This window comes from Peromyscus californicus, unplaced genomic scaffold (assembly GCF_007827085.1).
Source record: "Peromyscus californicus insignis strain IS unplaced genomic scaffold, ASM782708v3 Scaffold_15__1_contigs__length_86483966, whole genome shotgun sequence".
Taxonomy (NCBI): domain Eukaryota; kingdom Metazoa; phylum Chordata; class Mammalia; order Rodentia; family Cricetidae; genus Peromyscus; species Peromyscus californicus.
The window spans coordinates 49,234,991-49,254,039 of NW_026294447.1; the positions used below are offsets into that span (position 1 = coordinate 49,234,991).

Consider the following 19,049-nt stretch of genomic DNA (forward strand, 5'->3'; position numbering starts at 1 on the left):
GAGAGGCCACTTCATTATGTTCTTATTTCCTCACGGAGGCAAATGACCAGAGCAGACCTTCAACAAGGAGGGCCGGGCCGACAGAGAGAAAACCGAGGGAACACACCAGGCCCCGGAAGACACAGGAGCATCAGGCTCCTGGAATCAAGTGGCCAGCTGCCAGGCTGTCCTGTGATGAGGCAGGTGCCTCAAGGGAAAGGGGGCCCAAGAGGGCTGCCTGCCCAGCCCACTGCTTTCTCTGTTAAGGTGGAGTGAGTTGGCTGTGGAGATAAAATGAACTAACAGAGCCAAGAGAGGTAAAGTGAGGCAAAGGAGAGCTTGGACAACCAGGAACCGCTCAGACTGATCATATCAAGGTCACCTTAGACTGTCCTGTAGCCATGACAGCTAGAGCACTTCATGCTGGTTTTCTCTGTGCAATGCTCTGGAACAGAAAATGGTGGAATTCTCACAGCTAATGGGCGGAGCGAAGGGCAGGGAGCAGGAATTAAGAGACTCATGGAGGGGCCGACACACAAACGCAAGATGTAACACACAATAAAACAAAAAGCTCCAGCAGTACTTTCTGCCAATGAGGTGCCTGCTCCCAAAGCTTCTTTAGGCTGGATCCCTGAAGCCATTAAACACTGAGATCTTTACAATCTGCGGAATTTCCAAGAAACTTCACTGATTCCGTGACAGCCAGCCAAATGGTCCATTTCCGACCTACCTTTAACAAGCACTCAGCTCGACAGGGACTGAGGCCAGCCGTGCATTTCCTCCACATGACTTCAGTCTTCCAGTGTGAGCCCTGGGCTCTACCCTAAGTACCGGACACGCATACATACCAAACAAACACCTAAGAACTTTAGCCAGGTATGGTGGTGCATGTCTGTAACCTTAGTACTCAGGAGGCTGAGGCAGGAGGCCAGCATGTACGACACAGTGAGACCCTGTCTCAAAAAAGCAATGAGAGTAGCTGGAGCGATGGCTTAGAGGTTAAGAGCACTGGCTGTCCTTCCAGAGGACCTGGGTTTGGTTCCTGGCACCCATATGGCAGCTCACAACAGTCTGGAGGGCTCTGACCCCCTTTTCTGGTCTCCCTGGCTACCAGATATGCACACGGTGCACAAACATACATGCAGGCAAAACACACAAAATGAAATTAAAAAAAAAAAAAGCAGAGAGAGAGAGAGAGAGAGAGAGAGAGAGAGAGAGAGAGAGAGAGAGAGAGAATGAATGTGCAAACCAACACTGCCAAACTAACCTCACCCCAGACCAGAGGTGTGTGCATTCTGTGTCACAGCTGTGCCCTGCCTTCCTGTGGGCTCTTGGCATCTCTGCCACACAGTCCAAGCACACCAGCTTTGAAAATGTCCAAACAGCTCCAGATGCTCCAAAACTCCGAGGCCAGGCCCAGTGTTTGAGTATCTAGCAAGTCCTCCCTTATGTTCTCGGAAACACACCTCTAAGAACTTAGGTCACCCAAAGCTCCATTACAAGAAGAGACTTGTGTTGTGACTGGAGACACTTGATACCCACAATCTTTCTCCTAGCTGGGGTAGGTGCTCACCCCAATTGTTTGGTGAGCCTTTTAAGGAACCCCAAACACTCTGTATGTGACAGAGTGAAGGTGGCCAGTCTTAATGTTTGTAAGGAGGCTGGTGAGAGGCTGTCTGCTGACAACATAAAATAAGGAACATGCATATTTCAGTAGTGTTTCTAGAGGAAACTGATGACACTGATTCTACTGATGACAGCAGACTTTTCAGAAGGCAGCAGGTGTCAGTGCAGAGGTGGCAGGATGGGACAGAACTGCAGGAAGCTGCTGGAGCACACAGACCTGGCTTAGCAGGAGGGCTGGTGAGTGGCTCTGTACAGAAGACAGCAGCTCTGAGAACAGATGGCCCAGGCTCGATCACCACACCCCTCTCTAGCCACAGGGCTATTCGTGGGGCAGAGGCAGTGCATGGGCAGTGCTCCCAAGGGTGTCTGGAAGGGTGAGCAGCAATCCCGCAGTTGAGACAGCGGCTGCAGCTGCTTTTGTGACACAATGTGGCAGCAGATCCTGTGGGTTCTGACCTGAAGCAGGAAAGTCCCTGGGAACGAGAGAGTGACAGGAGCCTGAGTGGAAAGTAGCTACGAGAGTGAGACCCTGGTCCCTTTTACTTCCGATGTCAGAGGAAGGGGAGTGAGGCTGGGGAGGGATGTGGGTCAGATATAAACAGCACCGTGGACACCTATGAATCATCTCCACAGTTAGAAGAGAAGATGAACGTAGCAGCAGTATGATGAATTTCCAGGATGGACAGGTGACAATTGCCAGATGCCATGGATATGTGGCAGTAGATCCCTTAGAGGCTAAAGGGCATCATCATGGGGGTGGTAGTCAGCATATCACTTGCAAACTTACTTCCTGCTCGAGTAAGGCCTTTGCCTTTCTCTTACTTTGGCTTTTCATATGAAGCTATCTTTGAAGGGTTCCGGGAACTGGGAACGAGCTGCTCTTCTGGCACAAGAAAGGGATTTAGCAATTACCTTCCTTGTACATAAAGCCCAATTACACCAACTGGGCGTGCGCAGTGACAGCTGCATAATACCGCAGGCCGCGAGAAGCCAGGGCCTATTCTGGGAATTCAAGAATGAGACTCAGCGTCCGAAGCCCATGGGGGAAGGGCTAGAAATAAAAAATCGGATACCTTGTGCACTTGGTTTGAAGCCCAAAGCTGATAGCCACCACTGCTAAGAGAAGAGTACCACCCAAGCTCTCTTCCTTTTCCGTGTGGACAGTTCTCACTGCGGAGATCCTTCAGGGTGCTTCACCTAGGAGGATGCTATTTCTTGTATTGTATGTATTTATTGAGTTGATTATTAAATGTTATTAATGTAACTCTTTACAATTATGTAATAACACATTCAAAATATTACCATGGCAGATGAATGACATGTTGCTTCTTTTAGCAGGGAAACCTTACCTAAGTTATTTAGCCATTCGGGATGCCTGTTTCAGACATACAGAATACCTAATCATAGGGTGTGTAGAGGTCTTCAGGGTAACCTGGCCCTATTCTTGCTTTACAAATGTCGGGATAAAGACCCAGAGAGCCAACAAGACCTGTAGGGTCACACAGTGGCAGAGAGGAATCAGAACTCAGGTCTTATGATGCTCTTATTTCTAAATTATTAAAACTAAAAGTACAAATTAAAATGGAGTTTGAGCAATCTGCTTCAGAGGAGGAATGGTCCAAGGAAAAGCTACTAAAAGTTACACTTACAGGACTCGAAGTAACAAACAAAAAGCCTCCCCTCCTGATGTGTGGGAAAACACACACAAAGTCAAAGCTTGCTCAAGTTTCCTCCCCCTTATTTTGGAAATAAAATACAGGATACGCTTGCCCCACCCCTCCCTGCCTATTTTTTTTTTTGCTTTTTGCTTTCAAACAGTAAGGCTGCTCCAGGCAGAGGATCACCAAGTTTTATTGTTTTGGAAAATGCTTAAATTAAGGGACATTATTGCCTCTGGCAATAATTGGGGTCTTTTCAATGGTCCCTGACGGCATCCTCTGACAGTCAACCTTCTCCACTTTATGAGGCAGCTTGACCAAGTGTTCACAGAGTGAGTACAGGAGCCGTGGTTCCTACGCAAAGCCAACAGCCCTGCTATGTGACCTATGTAGTTCCTCTCCCTCCTCCTCCTCAGTTGCCTTTCCCCTTCTGATCTGGCTGGGGACACCAAGTTTGAACCTTTAGACTGTGGCTGCAGCTTCATCTCGATGTGGATGCAAGGACTGTGGAGAGAAGTACGGAGCCCAGAGCGTGGCAGGCCAGTGGCACCCAGGCCAGTGGGGTTCTGTATTCAAAGCAAATGTACATCACAAGCCTAAATGAAGGAACAAATGTAAAGAGAGTTGGGTCCAATCTCCCAGCTGTCTCTCAAGGAGAGCCACAGACAAAGAGAAAGCACTGAGGACTGCAGCGAACTCTGGAGACCCAGAGACAGGAGGCGTTCTGACAGGACTGAAGCGGAGGTGATTAAACCACACCCCGAGCGAGGACCTGTCCTTCTTGTTGTTTATTTGCATAAGGCCAAAACACACAGCCAGTGGAACACTATAAGGACCATGGATGGCCAGAATGGCTTCTGCAAGGGTGGTGAGTCCATTCGATAAGGGAAAGAATAATCTCTTCAATGAAAAGCCTTGAATTTTATGATTTCCACACTCAAACAATAGCCTCTGCGATGGTTAGTTCTGATTGTCCCCTTGTCACAATCTAGAATCATCTGAGAGAAGGGCCTCTGAGGCTGTCTGTGAGGGATTAACTTCATTACATTAACTGAGGTGGAAGATCCACCTGACTGTCATTCCCTGGACTTTTGAACCATGGAATGTTCAGGACTAGAGAAAGGGGCGGAGCACTGGCTCGCATACATTAATGCCCTGCTCTCTTCTCTCCACTATGGCTATCATGTGACCAGTTCTCTCAGGGCCCTGGTGCTGTGGCTTTATAACCTGTAATTACAAACCCTTTCTCCCTTGTGCTGCTTTGGCCAGGGTATTTTATCACAGAACAGAAAAACAAACTAAGACATCATATACAAATTTCACCCAGAGTAGCTCAATAGCCCTAAGTCCAGGAGTAAAACTCAAAAACCAATTAGGGGGAGATGAGAGGGTACACGACCATGGCTTTGGATTTGGCACTGAACCAACAGATCCTTAGAAAGACACCAAAGCTTAAGCAGCAGAAGAAAATGCACGGGGCTTAGTCAGAATCCAAACCTTGTTCATTAAAGGACACAATTGAGAAAGTGAATAGCAAACATGTAGAATAGGAGAACTATCTGGTAAGAATTTATTATACACTTTAAATCAAGGACAACTATAACAATTAAAATTGACAACTTAAAGATGGCCACAAGGTGTGAATAATCATCTATCCAAAGAAGGCACACAACCGGAAATAAGTATACAAAAAGATATTCTGTGCGTTAGGGAAATGCAAGTCAAATGCACAACGAAATACCACTTACCACCTACCAGAGTGACTGTAGTCAAAGTAATGGGTATTGGTGAGCACAGGAGAGCTGGGGTAGAGTGTGAAATGGAAGGCCACTGTGAAAAGAAGGTGGCAGTTCCTCAAAAAGTTCAACCCAGAATTTCCATATGACTTGGCAGCTCCACCCCTAGAGAACTGGGAAGAGGAACTCAGGAATGCTGGAGTTCTGCTATCACACTGTCAGATACACCTTTACAACAAGGCTGACTTAAGAAGACTAGCTAAGTGAGTAAGCCAGACATACAGGGTATGGACTGCATGATCTATTTTATGCCATGTGTTAGAATGTGGTAGTGATCATGGCATATTCATCATAGCATATTCATCACCAAAAGGTGAAGACAACTAACACATCCATCCATAAGTGAATGGGTAAACAAAATGTCACAGATATGTATAGTGGACATTATCCTGACAAAAAAGGGATGCAGTTCTGATAATATGCTGTCAGATGCACTATCGTAACAAGGCTGAATCTTAAACACATCAGCTCAGCGACATTAAAGGGCACGTGCTACCCGACTTGTTTATACTAGGTACCTGAGATAGGCAAATTCACAGGCAGAAAGATTACAGGTTGCCAGGGTGTGCGCGAGCATGTGTGCGCGCGCGCGCAAGCATGTGTGTGTGTGTGTGTGTGTGTGTGTGTGTGTGTGTGTGTGTGTGTGTGTGTGTGCGCGCACGCGCGTGCGCGAGGAAGGGATGGGGAACTATTGCTAACTCTGTACAGTTCTATTTGAGGTGATGGATAAGTTTGCAATAATGATGGCAGTTGCACACAGTGTGAATGTCATTAAATATTTATGAATTTTGCCTTTCAAAGACTAAGACAGCATACTAATTTTTTTAAGAAGAAAATAAATGCAAACAAAACATGAGGCAGTTTTGTTTCTCGAAGTGTTTCTCGAAGCTGGGGCACACTAAGGGTTTCCTCTGCTCCCAATGTTCCCAGGAGCACCAGTATTCTCACTGAGGAGAGGAAAGCATGCTTCACTAAGAAGGCGTCCACTGTGGGGAGATGGAAACCCTGGCAACTGTACCAGGGGCTGAGATTCTCTGGGGCAGGCTGTCATGCAAAAGATGGCATTAATGGTTCTACCAGGTTGGTTCAGAAAGGTAGACCAGAGTCGAGATCTGTCTAGTGGCTCTGTCCCAAGCAAGGTCCATGTATCCTAAAGCTTCCTAATTCTCACTGAGAGACCCTTAAAACCTTGGTAATAGTCTGAGAAGAAGCACTCATTGCTCTTCCAGGAGAGTTTATCTTCAAAACCCAAGAAAAGCTGAGTGGACACTGGCTGCCAAGCACTGGTCTTTCAGCCCATGAAAACCTTGACTGTGCCCTGTGTATGTCTCAACAGTCTCTATACTGGCACCCTCATACATTGTTGCCTCACTTGGGTACCTAGGGCAAGGCAGGGTGCAGTCAAGCCCTGAAGCATCCTAGCTGATGGTGGTCCACTAAGCAGGGTTGGAAGTGGGCAGCATTTCCGCAGAGTCTCCTGATATCAGAAGTGTTTAGATTGGGAAGGTACAAATGTCCTTTTGGTACAATCATTAGCCATACAGTTCTACCCACAGAACTAGATTTACCATAAACAAATGAATATGAGTTCAAGGGAAAGATTAAAAATATCCCTTCTCTTGTTAAAGCTGCCAGGGCTATGTAGGGGGAACACACACCATTTCCAAAAGACCCCATAATATTCTGTCAAAGTGGAATTGTTAATAGTCAGACTTGAGTAACAAACCTCCTTAGCAGCTTGGGTTCATTCTGAAAAACAGAGGAAGCAGGGCTCTTAGCTTTACTTTTAATAGAGGGGTTGTCATGCCAACTAGGGCTGCTGTTTAAATTGAAGGGGGAAAAAAGAAGCGTTCCTTCCTACACAAACTTTTCAGCAGGGCTCACAATTAGTCCTTAAAAACACATGAAAACTCAGCACTGGAGAGATGGTAAACATGGTGCGCAGTTGAACTTGTCAGAGAAAGGCCATGATAAACCTCGGTTTCATTCTACCATTCCACTCTTTATGCCCACTAGCAGGGTAAACGGTCCAGAAGAAAAATGTTGATGTGGGCATATGCCAAAGCAAGCTGCTCTGGAGCTCTGAGAGCAGCCCTCCATCTTGAAAATGCACTGTGAAAGAATGGTCACAGAGAGGACAATGGCCCTACCCTGCTATCAGATCTTCAAAGGCTGGGTCTCCACAGTGCTTTCACAACATATCTGCTGCCTGACGGGGCCAGTGACAGGAGAGGGGACCCACTAACAGCAGAGCCGCTGTCTTTTATCATCCTGGTGCCTATGGGCCCAGGTCAGCCAAGGAGAAGAGCCAAAAGGAAGGAAAGCCTGCTCTTGTGGACATGAGGCTGGTTGGGGACAAGAGGGACGGCTCAGGGACCAAACCTCTTCCCTCCCAAGGCCTGGTGCAGTGGTGCTCTGAGCACGAAAGGAAGAGGCCACACTGTTTCCAAGGCACACATGGCCAGCTCATTGATCAGTTGGGGCAGGCACTAGATCCTGTTGGAGAGGGGTCAACCCCACCCTACAGAGCTGTTTCCTTCTACGTGCCCTACAGGGTTGCCATGAAGTGTGGAGTTAGCACAGAACACAACACTACCAGACCTGACAGGCAGTCTGGTAAATGAGGTGACCACCAAATAACCCAACAGCAGGCAGAGGAGTAAGTCACCCTTGACCCTCCTTGTCTTCTCCTTCCAGAGCAGAATGGGGCAAGATTTCATCATGCTGCTCAAAATGGCAAGCAACTGAGCCTTTGAATTGCTTAAATTTTTTCTACTTAGGGGGTGGGCGGGGAAATTTTTTTCTTCCATTTAATATTTTTAGACCAAGGCTGACCACGGAAAACTGAAACCACAGGGCAAAACTGCCAGTAAGGAGGACTACTGTATTTACCTCCCGTCAGGCCTTGATGATCCCATTCAGATGGAGTGGTTCATCACCTCTAACCAGCACACCCAAACCCCTCACCTAGAACTGGCCTATTCCTAGCTAGGGACCCACAGCTTTGCTCTGCTATTGTCTCTAATTCCATCATCATCATCTTTTGTATGTCTCTATGTGAACGTTATAGCCAGCAAGAAGTCTCACTTGGACCTTGTAGACTCTGCCACTGCCCTGTGTCTAGCAGCTCCTGTGTGCACAGTGGGAGAATCAGCAATGTCTAAGCATTCAGCTGCCATTTAATGTGTTCCGGGTGCTGGGTTCCATTCATGAGTTTACATGAATTAACCATTATCTGAGGAGATGGCTCAGTGGTAGGAGCACTTGCTTTGCAAGTAGAACCTAGGTTTGGATTCTCAGAACCCACGTAAAAAGCCAGGCATGGCTGTAACTTCAACACTGTGGAGTGGGGAAAGGAGAATCCCAAGATCTTAATGTCCAGCCAGTCCAGCTGAAAGAGAGGTTTCTCATTCATTGAGATCCTATCTCAAAGCAATAGCCTGGAGAGCAACAGAGGAAGACACCTGATATCCTGTTTTGGCAACTGCATGAGGGTACACCAGCATATTCACGTGCATGCATCACACACACACACACACACACACACACACACACACACACACACACACACACACACCCATACCCACACACACAGTCACAGGTTGCTCTTCATAAAGATGAATTAATAATGGTCTCTAAGATGCCAGCAGACAGTTAGCTAGCTCAGGACTTCTAGACTCTAAGTGACTGTTACTTAATTTATATGTATTGTTTGATTCTTCAAAGAGCATGCAGAGCAGTTGTTTATGTCAGAAAGAAAAACAGCAAAGTAAGGTTCGTTGTAGGAGGAAAGGAAAAAGAAAAAAGGGAGGGGGCTTTGAGGATTTCTAAATACAAGAGTGAAATCCATTCATGAACATTAGTGGCAAATCCAGTTGCCCTCACAACAGCACTCATATCAGCCAGAGGTTGAACCGACCCAAGCACTAAGCTCCAAAGCAAGTTGTGATATATTCATATAACAGTTATTACTCATCCATAAAACGCAGTGAGAGTTTGAAACAAGTTATGATGTGTGCAACCTTTAAAACAGCTGTGAGCCAGATGTAGGTGCTGGGAACTGAACCCTGGTTCTCTGCAAGAACAGCAAGGATGTTTAATCATCTCTCCAGACCTGACTTTCCTTTTAGGATGATGAAATGTTTAGGAATTAAAGGTGACAGTTGCTGCTATGACTTTGGTGTCCATAAGGGTTCATTGCAGTGAAAGGTTTAGTGTCCAGGATGGCACTTTGGGAAGATGGTGTGACTGCCAGGCTGTGGGGCCATGATGCAGTTCTCATGTACCTTGTTGAGTTCTCAAAGCGGTGGGGATGCAATAAAGGAAGCAACCTTGGCCTCTCCCTCCCATCCCTTCTGCTCCTGACTTGAGATGTAACCTCTTGTTTGTTCTCAAAGGTTCTCTTGCCATTGCTAGCTGGTGTAAGGTGACAAAGCCAAGCAGTGGCTCTCACCATAGAGACTACGTCATAGACTATCATAGACCTCCAAGGCTGTAGGATCAATAGTCCTCTTTTCATGGGTAGCCTCTGCCAGGAATCCCATTATGGTGCTGCAGAGCTGACTAATACAGCCACACAGAGGTAGGGATGTACCACACAACACTGAATTATATACTTCATACTACTAAGCTTGATATGTGAACTTTACCTCAATTCAAAATACGTTCTGTTCGTGTTTTAACTAAAAATCTTGAAAAAGTAGAAGGGTAAACGAGAACAGCAAAAGCAAGCCAAACAAATTCAAGAAAAGTCCACTAAGTGAGGAAGTAGGCAAGCAGGCCATTCTAAAATGCTATCTGAGATGGAGGGAGCACTCCTGCTTAGCAGAGGGTGGCCTGGCTCCATCAGACTGCAGCCCCCCCCGCCCATGTACCACGGAGCCTTCATCTTTCTGGTATGGCATCATACTGTGTTCATTAGAAGATCTGAGTCAATGCAGCTATCACATTTGTGGAAAAAGCCCCAACTACCTGTAAAAGGTAGGAAAGGCTGTGGCCATGTGTCCAAGGTCTTTATCACAGAACGTAGGTCTTTCTGGGTCAGCCATATGTGCAGGAAGTTCTTGCGGCTCGCTGTTTACCTCTAGACTGGTCGCTGCTAGTGTACAGAGGGCACATCTCACTCAGAGCTGCATTCCCAACCCTAAATAGCCCTTGGTACTAAACAGGTGATGATACACATACGTGGTGAAAAATAAATTTTATAATTATATGAATTGATTTGTATTTCTAACAGGCAAAACATGGAGAAGGTGCCAAGTCCAAAAGTCTCCGAGGGACGTACAGGCCAAAGGAACTAAGGGGCCCACAAAGGGGACTGGAAGGCTGAGTGAGAACAGTCCATCCCAAGCCCAGGCCTGCACTGGGTCCCAGCAGGGCAGGCTATGAATTTGTGGGCACCTGGACACGCCTCATTATCTTACTGCATTGTGGGGGATTTGGTTTTTCAGAAGGCTGAGTAACCATTGCCCTCTATCGTCACCAAACCAAAGACTAAAAACAGAATTGAGCCACACATGCTCATCTGTTCCCCCAGTTCCTGCCTAATGTGGCGAGGCACCGCAGACTGGAGGGTGAGTCGGCTCTGATCTGATTTCAGCCAATCTGTTACTGTATTTCACTCCCTGTCCTCGTGCCCAGAGGCTGTTGCAATGGGTATAAATTTAGAAAGAGAAAGATAAATAACACAGAAACGTTTATTTTAACAAAATAGGTTGTTTCTGTCCCTCTTTCTCTGTTTTGCTAAAAGAAAGATAAGTTGGTCTCCTGACTTACTTAGCCTCTTCAACATGAAACTTGGTATTCTGGGCAGGAGCTTAATAATTCATAACCCCAGCTCAGATGAACTAACTCTACATGAAACCAAAACATCACATGTCTGTCCTAAGTGTTCCCTAGTAGAGGGGGTGAGAACATCACGGCCCCTTGTCCAAGACCTGGAATCTACCAGTCCACTTCTGAGCAAGCACAACCTTCTAAACAAAGATAGTGCCTTTCTGGCATGGAGTGATTTCTATCAGCCAACCTCATGTTAAGTACCCCGAACGCATGTCATCAGGAGTTCCACAGCCATAGTTTAAATGGAACTGTTTCCTAAGGAAATTAGTGTCAGAGGTGAGAGAGGCTTTGGTTATGATAGCAGTTATACTGGGAGAGACACTGCTTTGGGAAGCGCTGTCTACCTCCCACTCACAGCCTGCAGGGTCTAGTCTACTAACAGTAAGAAGCTTGCCATCAATTCCATCAATAAACTAACTGCTTAGCCCAATCATAGGAGAGCCAAGGTCCATAACTAGTCCAAGGACACATGCCACAGGCAGAAGGGGACAAAGGACCAGGTTTTATGGCCCTTCTCCAAGTCATCTTGATTGGAAATATGGCCCTCACCCCACCCCAATCTGGAAAACAGCCAGCCTTATTAGCTGTACCTCGGACAGCATCTCATACTGGCCTCTTCTTCCGAGAGCAATGGTCAGTAAATCATAGACCACAGACGCGCTTTGCAGGCTGATGAGGCGGTCACTCTTGTGCTCAGGAATCCTGCTCAGCACAGCATCTCGGTTGGCCTGGAGATGACATAGAAGAGAAAAGCAGATGGTAAGCCAGCCTACACTCCACTATTGCCAAGTGACATAGATGCCACCTAGGCTCTCCTGCTCCACAGGGCAGGTGTGAGTAACAGACCTGTCACCTCAAATCATATATCCAAAATCCCCAGAGTACCGCAGACACAGACTATGATTTGACTCAACATGGAAGGCCAGATGTGAGCCTCTCAGCAGGTGTTTGGAGGAAGCCCTGAGAGGCTGGGCAAAGCAGAGAGCTTGCCTGGGCCTCGGCCCACAGCAGGGCTGGGCAGCTACAGCATCCTCCAAGTGAGGCTCCCTGCTGTGTCTTTCTGTGATCTGGCTTCTAGTCTATGCTGAGGACCAGGAGAGCATTCCCAGCTCTGCACTGAATGCTGTCATCAAGTTCCATGGTCCCATGGAGGTGATCAAACCTTTCCTCACTCACTGAGTGACACACAGATCCCTGGATGACATCTCCATGGGAACAGACCTCAAAGACTAATTTAGTCTTCTAAAGGGAAGCAAGCACACAACAGATGTACGAGACAAGAAGCAAGCAATTTTCACTTTGCCACAGAGGACTCAGGAGAACATTGGCCAATTTCACATCTCCATTGCTTAGTACAGAAAACCATCAGAACAGCCAAGCTTCCCCAGGTCATCTATCAAAAAGCAAATGCTCCTCATACCAACATGTTTTCATTGCTTCTAAAATTTAATTTCTCCATAGATTCCTCCAGATAGACCATACAGACTAGATCCTTGATAGTTATCTCATTTTCTTTCTTTCCCCCTAATAGGGAGTTCTAAATCACTGAAGTTAGATTTCTGCCTGCTTCTCCCACCCCCAGCTCTGCTAATGAACAGAGGTCTCCACTCCCATCTGTCTGAGGAACACTGAAAGGCCTGCACAGTACTCCCGGTAAGAATGGTACATGAGGTTCTGGGGTCACTTGTCCCCCAGGCTGATGTTTAATCTTCCTGTCTGACATTCGGAAAGGTCACACACACACCTTCCCTCTTGCTAATGAGGCAAAATGCCTTCTTTTTGTGTGTGTCCAAGGCATTTAGTTTCAGCCACCCATCAGAACTTACTCACTTGAAAACTCTTGGCTTTTAAATGTCAAAGCCAAATGAGACTATATAAAACAGGCCGCTTCCTACAAAGTGAGTCATCTCTTATGAAAACAAGCCTGCTTTTGAAGATTTCATTCTAAGTTTTCTTTACGCAGCTCCTTTGGAGCCCAACAAAAGGCACTCTGGAGGAAGGAGGGCCTGCTGTATTTATTTGCTATAAATGTTCTATACTGAGACCAATGCCTGGAAGAAAACAAAACAAAATTCACAGATACTATGGAGGAGAGGTTTCAAGTTATTCCTAATATGTCCTCTTTTTCAGAAAGCACTGCTACCTTTTGAGAGCTATAGCCTAGAACTTTGGGCAGATACACCAGCAAGTGACCAGAACTCTGACTTGGCTGAGGTTAGGCAGACATACTTCTGACGATCTCTTCCTCCAGGGGAACAGGATCTGCTAGGCAGTGAGAAGTGTTACACTTTCAAATGACTTCTTTTTTTTTTTTTTTTTTTTTTTTTTGGTTTTTTTTCGAGACAGGGTTTCTCTGTGTAGCTTTGCGCCTTTCCTGGAACTCGCTTTGGAGACCAGGCTGGCCTCGAACTCACAGAGATCCGCCTGGCTCTGCCTCCCGAGTGCTGGGATTAAAGGCGTGCGCCACCACTGCCCGGCTCAAATGACTTCTTGTAGGTGGAGAGACACTGAAGAAATTTAGGCTTCTAAGTTAAAGTCAGAACTAATAAAAAATATTGTTTTTCCATACATCCAAAGAACAAGGCAGTTCCTACTTTGTTCTGAAATTGAGCACATAATTTTCTGTCCTAAAAATGAAAAATCTAAGTGCCAAAGGATATTGGGGAAAAAAAGCCCCCTAAGGGCAACTTCATGTAGAAGAGGTTTATAGAGTCATGGTGTTTTGGTTGGGAAACTATGGCTTCACTGGATTTCACTGTCCCCTAAAGAGATGGTTCCAGAAACTGAATACCATGGAGGCGAGCCCGACTGCCTGGAAGGGTCTCAGCACTGACTAGTCATGCTTCTATCACTTCCGTGAAGGAGTAGGTGAGCAGAAGATACCACTCCAAAGCATTTATACCACACTAGGACAAGTGCTGTAGACATGTGGCTGGCTGCCATGTTTTCCAAATTCCAAATTGGAGCACCTGACCTCACGATTGTCAACAGTAACCCACCACAAAGCTTGGACAGCACAACCAACCACGTCTGCACTAAAGAGATTAACGGTCAAGTTGTGAAGAGTCCGGTACAGCTGGGAGGCCAACATGAGCTGCCTTCATACTGCAGTGTCAGAGCAGGTGGGTCCTGCTCACTGGAAAACACGGCCACTGACTACTGCCAGCATTCTTACCCACGTGCTTTCCCTGATACTGCCAAGGCAGAGCAGAGAACATAAATGACACCATCCCGAGTTACAAGCTGATGGTCAAGGAAAGATGAACCCGGGCAACCTGCTTCTCAGAGAGGAAGCGAGCCCAATGACGTCACCAGCAGCCCAGTAGAAAGCAATGGTAACTCAAGCAGTTTGCTCTTGTGAACACTTTTGGGCCAGTTTGCAGAACAAGAGAATCCCAAGTTTTAACCCGAGGCAAGAGAGTTCCACATGCTGAAGCCTTAGCCTCTGCTGGCCACCTCTTCCCAGCACACAGCATCTGTCTCCTGGCCCTCTGTCCACAGATTTCCTCAGCATATTTCTTGCCTCCAGTTAACCACCACATGGAAGGAGGGGGCTTTATGATTCTTTTCCTCTATGGTCTGCCTGGTGGGCTGAAAGCTCTGAGGAGGGAACCACACAATTTACAGACAGGTGCAGCAAACCAACACACTAGGTGTGCCCTTTGCCTTAAGTCCTCATCTATAAAAAGAGAGAAGTAGACAGGAGGCCCTTTGGGCCTCTAGGAAACTATTGGCCTATGGTAGTTCTAACTACTTCAGTGTAGCATCCACAAGGCTTCAAGCCAGGGCTAGTATCCCTAGTGCTGTATAGAGAAGCCCAACAGACAATGAACATGCAGGTTAGACCAAAAGTCAATGTCCTGGCCAGAACAGCCTGACGAAAGCAGATCTTGGCAGTGGAGGGCATCCCCACAGCCTGAGATTCTGCAGGGTCAGGAGCAGGAGCAGGTGGAGAGAACAGAGGGAGAGCACCAGGAAGTTCCACCCAGCTCCTCCAGGAAAACAGAGGTGAATGTACCCACAAGTGACCCATTTCAGCACTGTCTTCATACCCAGTACTCTAAGAAGATGCACAGGGGTTCATGCTGGGGCTGCTCTCCTTGACAAGCGTATTTGACAGACGGGTGATATGGCAGGAGCCCTTCCTGCTGTTGTAGGAGAACTCAAGGTGACCAGGGACTCAGAGGCATCCTTCTTTCCCTCCTCTTAGGCATTCCTTCTGGAAATTTTTCCCTAGACCAAAAATCACCCTAATGAGGGAATGGCTACCCCAAGAAAGGGATTCTCAGGATGGGGGAAAGAACAATGAAAATCACATTCCACTTACCATAGATTCACTAATGAGCAGTAACAGCAGCGCCTCTTCAGTATTTTCTTGAGGACAAAAAATGCTGCATAAAGAAAACCAACTTTGGTATATGGCAATTTTGAAATAACAAGAGATACACCACTATAAGCAGAGTGCAATGTTAAAAACGTCTCCATTTTTATATAGAATCCATGAAAAACACTGTATAATTTGGACACTTGAATTAGCTTGCTTATTTCTATGGCAATCTGTGGAATTAATACATTTCTGCTACACATTTTAATGGCAAGCCAATGGGTGAGAGGAAATGGTAAAAACCTAAGTTAAAAGCCCAAATAATGTATGCACCTATTACAGAGGCAGAAAGGAAAATCAGTCCAGAGCAACGAGGTGAATAGTAGGGTGCTTGCTTAGAGTGCCATTACCCGGAGAGCGTGTTTCAGTAGACAGCACCCCTCTTGCCGGCCTCCTGCTCACTACTCTGTCATTGGGTCATTCTGACAAAACGAGGAGCAGCTGCCGGGACTGCACAGTAGTTCTAGTACCCAAAGAACTTAGGGAGCTAGCCTAACCTCGACACACGTTTCGTTCTGGGGCAGCATGCAAGAGCTGACTTGTTAATATATTTCTTGGTAGTTGGCTGAACTCTAAAATCTTGGATTAAAAGAAAAAGCTTTTAAGCTCAGTGTTGCTGAGGATTAGGAAACAAGAAAAACTCAAACATAACCCAATCCTCACCCTTATATCCTCTTGTTTGGTTCTGTGAGCACTTTTTAGGATATGTAGCCACCTTCCCCCATCCTCTTCCTCTGGAGTAGAATTCTACATGTTATCACCAACTGGGACAAACTCAACTTTCCCCCAAGAATTGAAAAGGAGTTTATAATAAATAAAAATAAACTTGGTTAAAAAAAACCAAACACTGCCTATTTTGAAGATGACTAAATAAGGACTAAATTTATACCTTCCTTCCTAGGAACAACATAACAATCATTTAATTGAGATTTCCTCTCCAAAAGAAAAAAAAAAAAAAAAAAAAAGGAAGGCAAAATCCCACGTTTTCCAGATAATTATAAATCCTTGTTCTCTTTGAAGCATCAGTAATGTTTTTCCTGCACCAGAGAACCTTGGAAGTGACACAGAAAGTACAGTGCCTGGTGCAGAACTCTGCCTGTGGGGATCTCTAACCCAGGGCCATGCAGGGTTCCAGCGAGGCTAGCCTGCGGATGGGCAGTGGGATGGGCCTGGAGCCCAAGTTTCTTTGGGGAGTCAGCTTGTGGTAAACTGGGTTTTTCAGAAAACAGAACACTTATTATTCCCTGATATCCTGGCCGTGCTTACATGCAATTGGGACCTTGTAAATAAAGCAGTATCTGGAACTGTTTTTCTAATGGCTAGCTAGTCCTGCTTTGTTCAGACTAATTGAAAAGAGAGAGCCCAAGCCGTGCTAATTATGACTTAAGACCAGCCAATTCAGTCCATGGATAATCTCCAAATTCCATTTGAGCCATCTAGTCTGCTTAAATGCTAGGTTGTGTTATTTTTATCAGAGTTGTTAACAAGCAGTGAATTAACTGCATCTAATTCCACTTCCTGGGCCCTCCCTGCATGGCAGGTGGATGGGCATTGGGAAGCTCCAGGCAGGACTGGGGGCAAAAGGTGGAAGAAGCAGAGAAACTGCAGAATGCAGGTCTAAAAACCATACTGGAATGTTCCTCAGTGAAGCCTTCCTGAGACCCATTTCTGGCCACTTCTTCTCTTCCTTGCTTATGCAAGATAGAGCCCAAGGTAGGCAATCAAAATTATCAGGGCCTTCCTTTTGTGACATTTTCTCCTCTGAGACCCAAGTGTCTCAGGAGGAGACCCTGGAGTGCCCTGGCCTGGAGGGCTAGATCCACAGGGAGTTGCATGAAGGGCAGGGTAAGGGACAAAGGGCACCATCAGACCACGAGGCCAGCTCCCAAGACCCAGCAGGGAGAGGCTGAGGGTGGGAGGATTGTAGGCTCAGCCTAGGCATGTGACCAGCTCCAGGGAGGACCTGCAGGCAAGCTGCCCGTTTGTTTAGTTTGGATAAATCATCAATGCATCTTGTAGTTTTGTAGGACACAGGAAAGGGGAGTCCTCAAGACACTGACAGTTACCATGTTTTTTCTAGAGCTTCCAGGTAAGTGTTTAGAAAAAATGGTTCCCCTGCCATATATGCACGTTAGAACAAGTGAAAAAGAAATCAAACCGACCCTATTCAACTGCATTTTAGCGTTCCTGTCAACCTGGGGCTTCTGCAATAAGGAAGCAGCTGTATAAGGGCAGTGGCCCCTGAGGAGTTGCTGTTACTCTGTGAGGCTGCAGGGGTGGCACTGAGCTCTCTACCCACAGGAAGCTGATTCAACTCCAAGATCGAGCTGAGGGCCCCAGAGAAGGAAGGGGATTTCAACTAGTAATTGTGAGCAGCTTGATGGGGGTCAAGGGGTCCAGCCGGAGGACTACATGGACCTCCCCATAGGTCCCCTCTTCTTTGTCAACGCATACGGCTCAGCAAACCCCTTCAAACAAAGAAAGAAGTACTTGAACAGGCTAGCCCAGGTCTGTTGAGTGTTCCTCCATGCAGGGGTCAGATACGTCCCATGTGGCTGGTCACCTTACATCCCCTAGGGAGGGGACCAGGTTCCTGCATCTCTGGGGAGGGGACAGACTCAGACTCAAAAAGGGAATAAGAGGAGATCAAAGAGTTCTGCCAGCAAAAGTCACTGACCCTGCAATGTCCCTTGCCTGGCCCAAACCTTTCCACAGCTCACTAGGAGGCCCAGACCCAAAAGACCACTCAACAGAGATGACCTCCTTCTCCTCTGTCTACCAGGGAGGTCACCCCAACGCTTGCATTCACGGGTCACATTCAACACCTTCTCACTTGCCACTTATAGACACAATGGTGGCCTTTAATCTCCTGCTTTGTTTGTGCTAATTTTCTAGTCTAATATGCATGTAATTATCCAGGCCACCAAACACGTTTTTACAAGGATGAAAGGCAAAACACATCTAGCTGAAACATGAATATATCCTGAGAGACATGTACAAGAGTCTTCATAGCACCATTAGTCCCAAGCAGAACAGGGAAATAACTGGCCATAAAGGAACAGACTGGCACAGTGACTTTGTAAAACAGAAGAGCAAACAGCATTGAAAAAAACTACTGCTACATGTAAAAATACATGTGAACTGTTCAAATACAACATTAGAAAAACTTAGACATAAATGAATACACAATCTATGATTGTTAAGGGTAGTGCAATAACTTATTGATTTTGAAGTGGATTCTTACTATGTTGTTGCCCAAGCTGGTCCCTAACTCTTGGGCTCAAGTGATTGTCCCACCTCAGCCTCCTGAATGTTGAATTTACAGGCGTGCAACATAGCTTGATAAAACCAGGCAGAGGGCTGGGGAAATGATTTAGTAGGTAAAGGCACTTGCCACCAAGCCAGAGGACCTGAGCTTGATCCCTGAAATCCACATGCTGGAAGGAAATGATTAACTCCTTCAAGATGTGCTCTGATCTCTATGGGCACCCACATACTTACAAACGTGCGTGCACACACACACACACACACACACACACGAGAAAGAGAGAGAGAGAGAGAGAGAGAGAACAAAGTAAACAAACAGCTGGACCAATCACTGGGCTAAGCATCAGGACTGGGTTTCTCTGAACAGGGGCAGTAAGTCCCTGGGAGAGAGAGGTACAAAGACGGCTTCAGGCTCTGGTAACATCTGCTTCCTGAGCAGGATGCTATTATACACGTATTCACCTAGCCAAAGTCATTGCCTGTTTCCATCCACTTCCTAGA

At 46.5% G+C, this 19,049-nt stretch overlaps 1 protein-coding gene across 6 annotated transcripts in view; it reads right to left on the bottom strand.

Moving 5' to 3' along the window:
• The window catches only part of Ttc7b (tetratricopeptide repeat domain 7B), a 216,825-nt gene that overhangs the window by 92,998 nt on the left and 104,778 nt on the right, over nucleotides 1-19,049 (bottom strand). For all 6 annotated transcript variants that reach the window (XM_052738772.1, XM_052738769.1, XM_052738767.1 and 3 more), the window contains 2 exons: nucleotides 15,225-15,288; nucleotides 11,488-11,625 (listed from right to left, as the gene is read on the bottom strand). In XM_052738772.1, coding sequence (XP_052594732.1) covers nucleotides 11,488-11,625; nucleotides 15,225-15,288 — 202 coding nt within the window. The remainder of the gene's footprint in view (nucleotides 1-11,487; nucleotides 11,626-15,224; nucleotides 15,289-19,049) is intronic.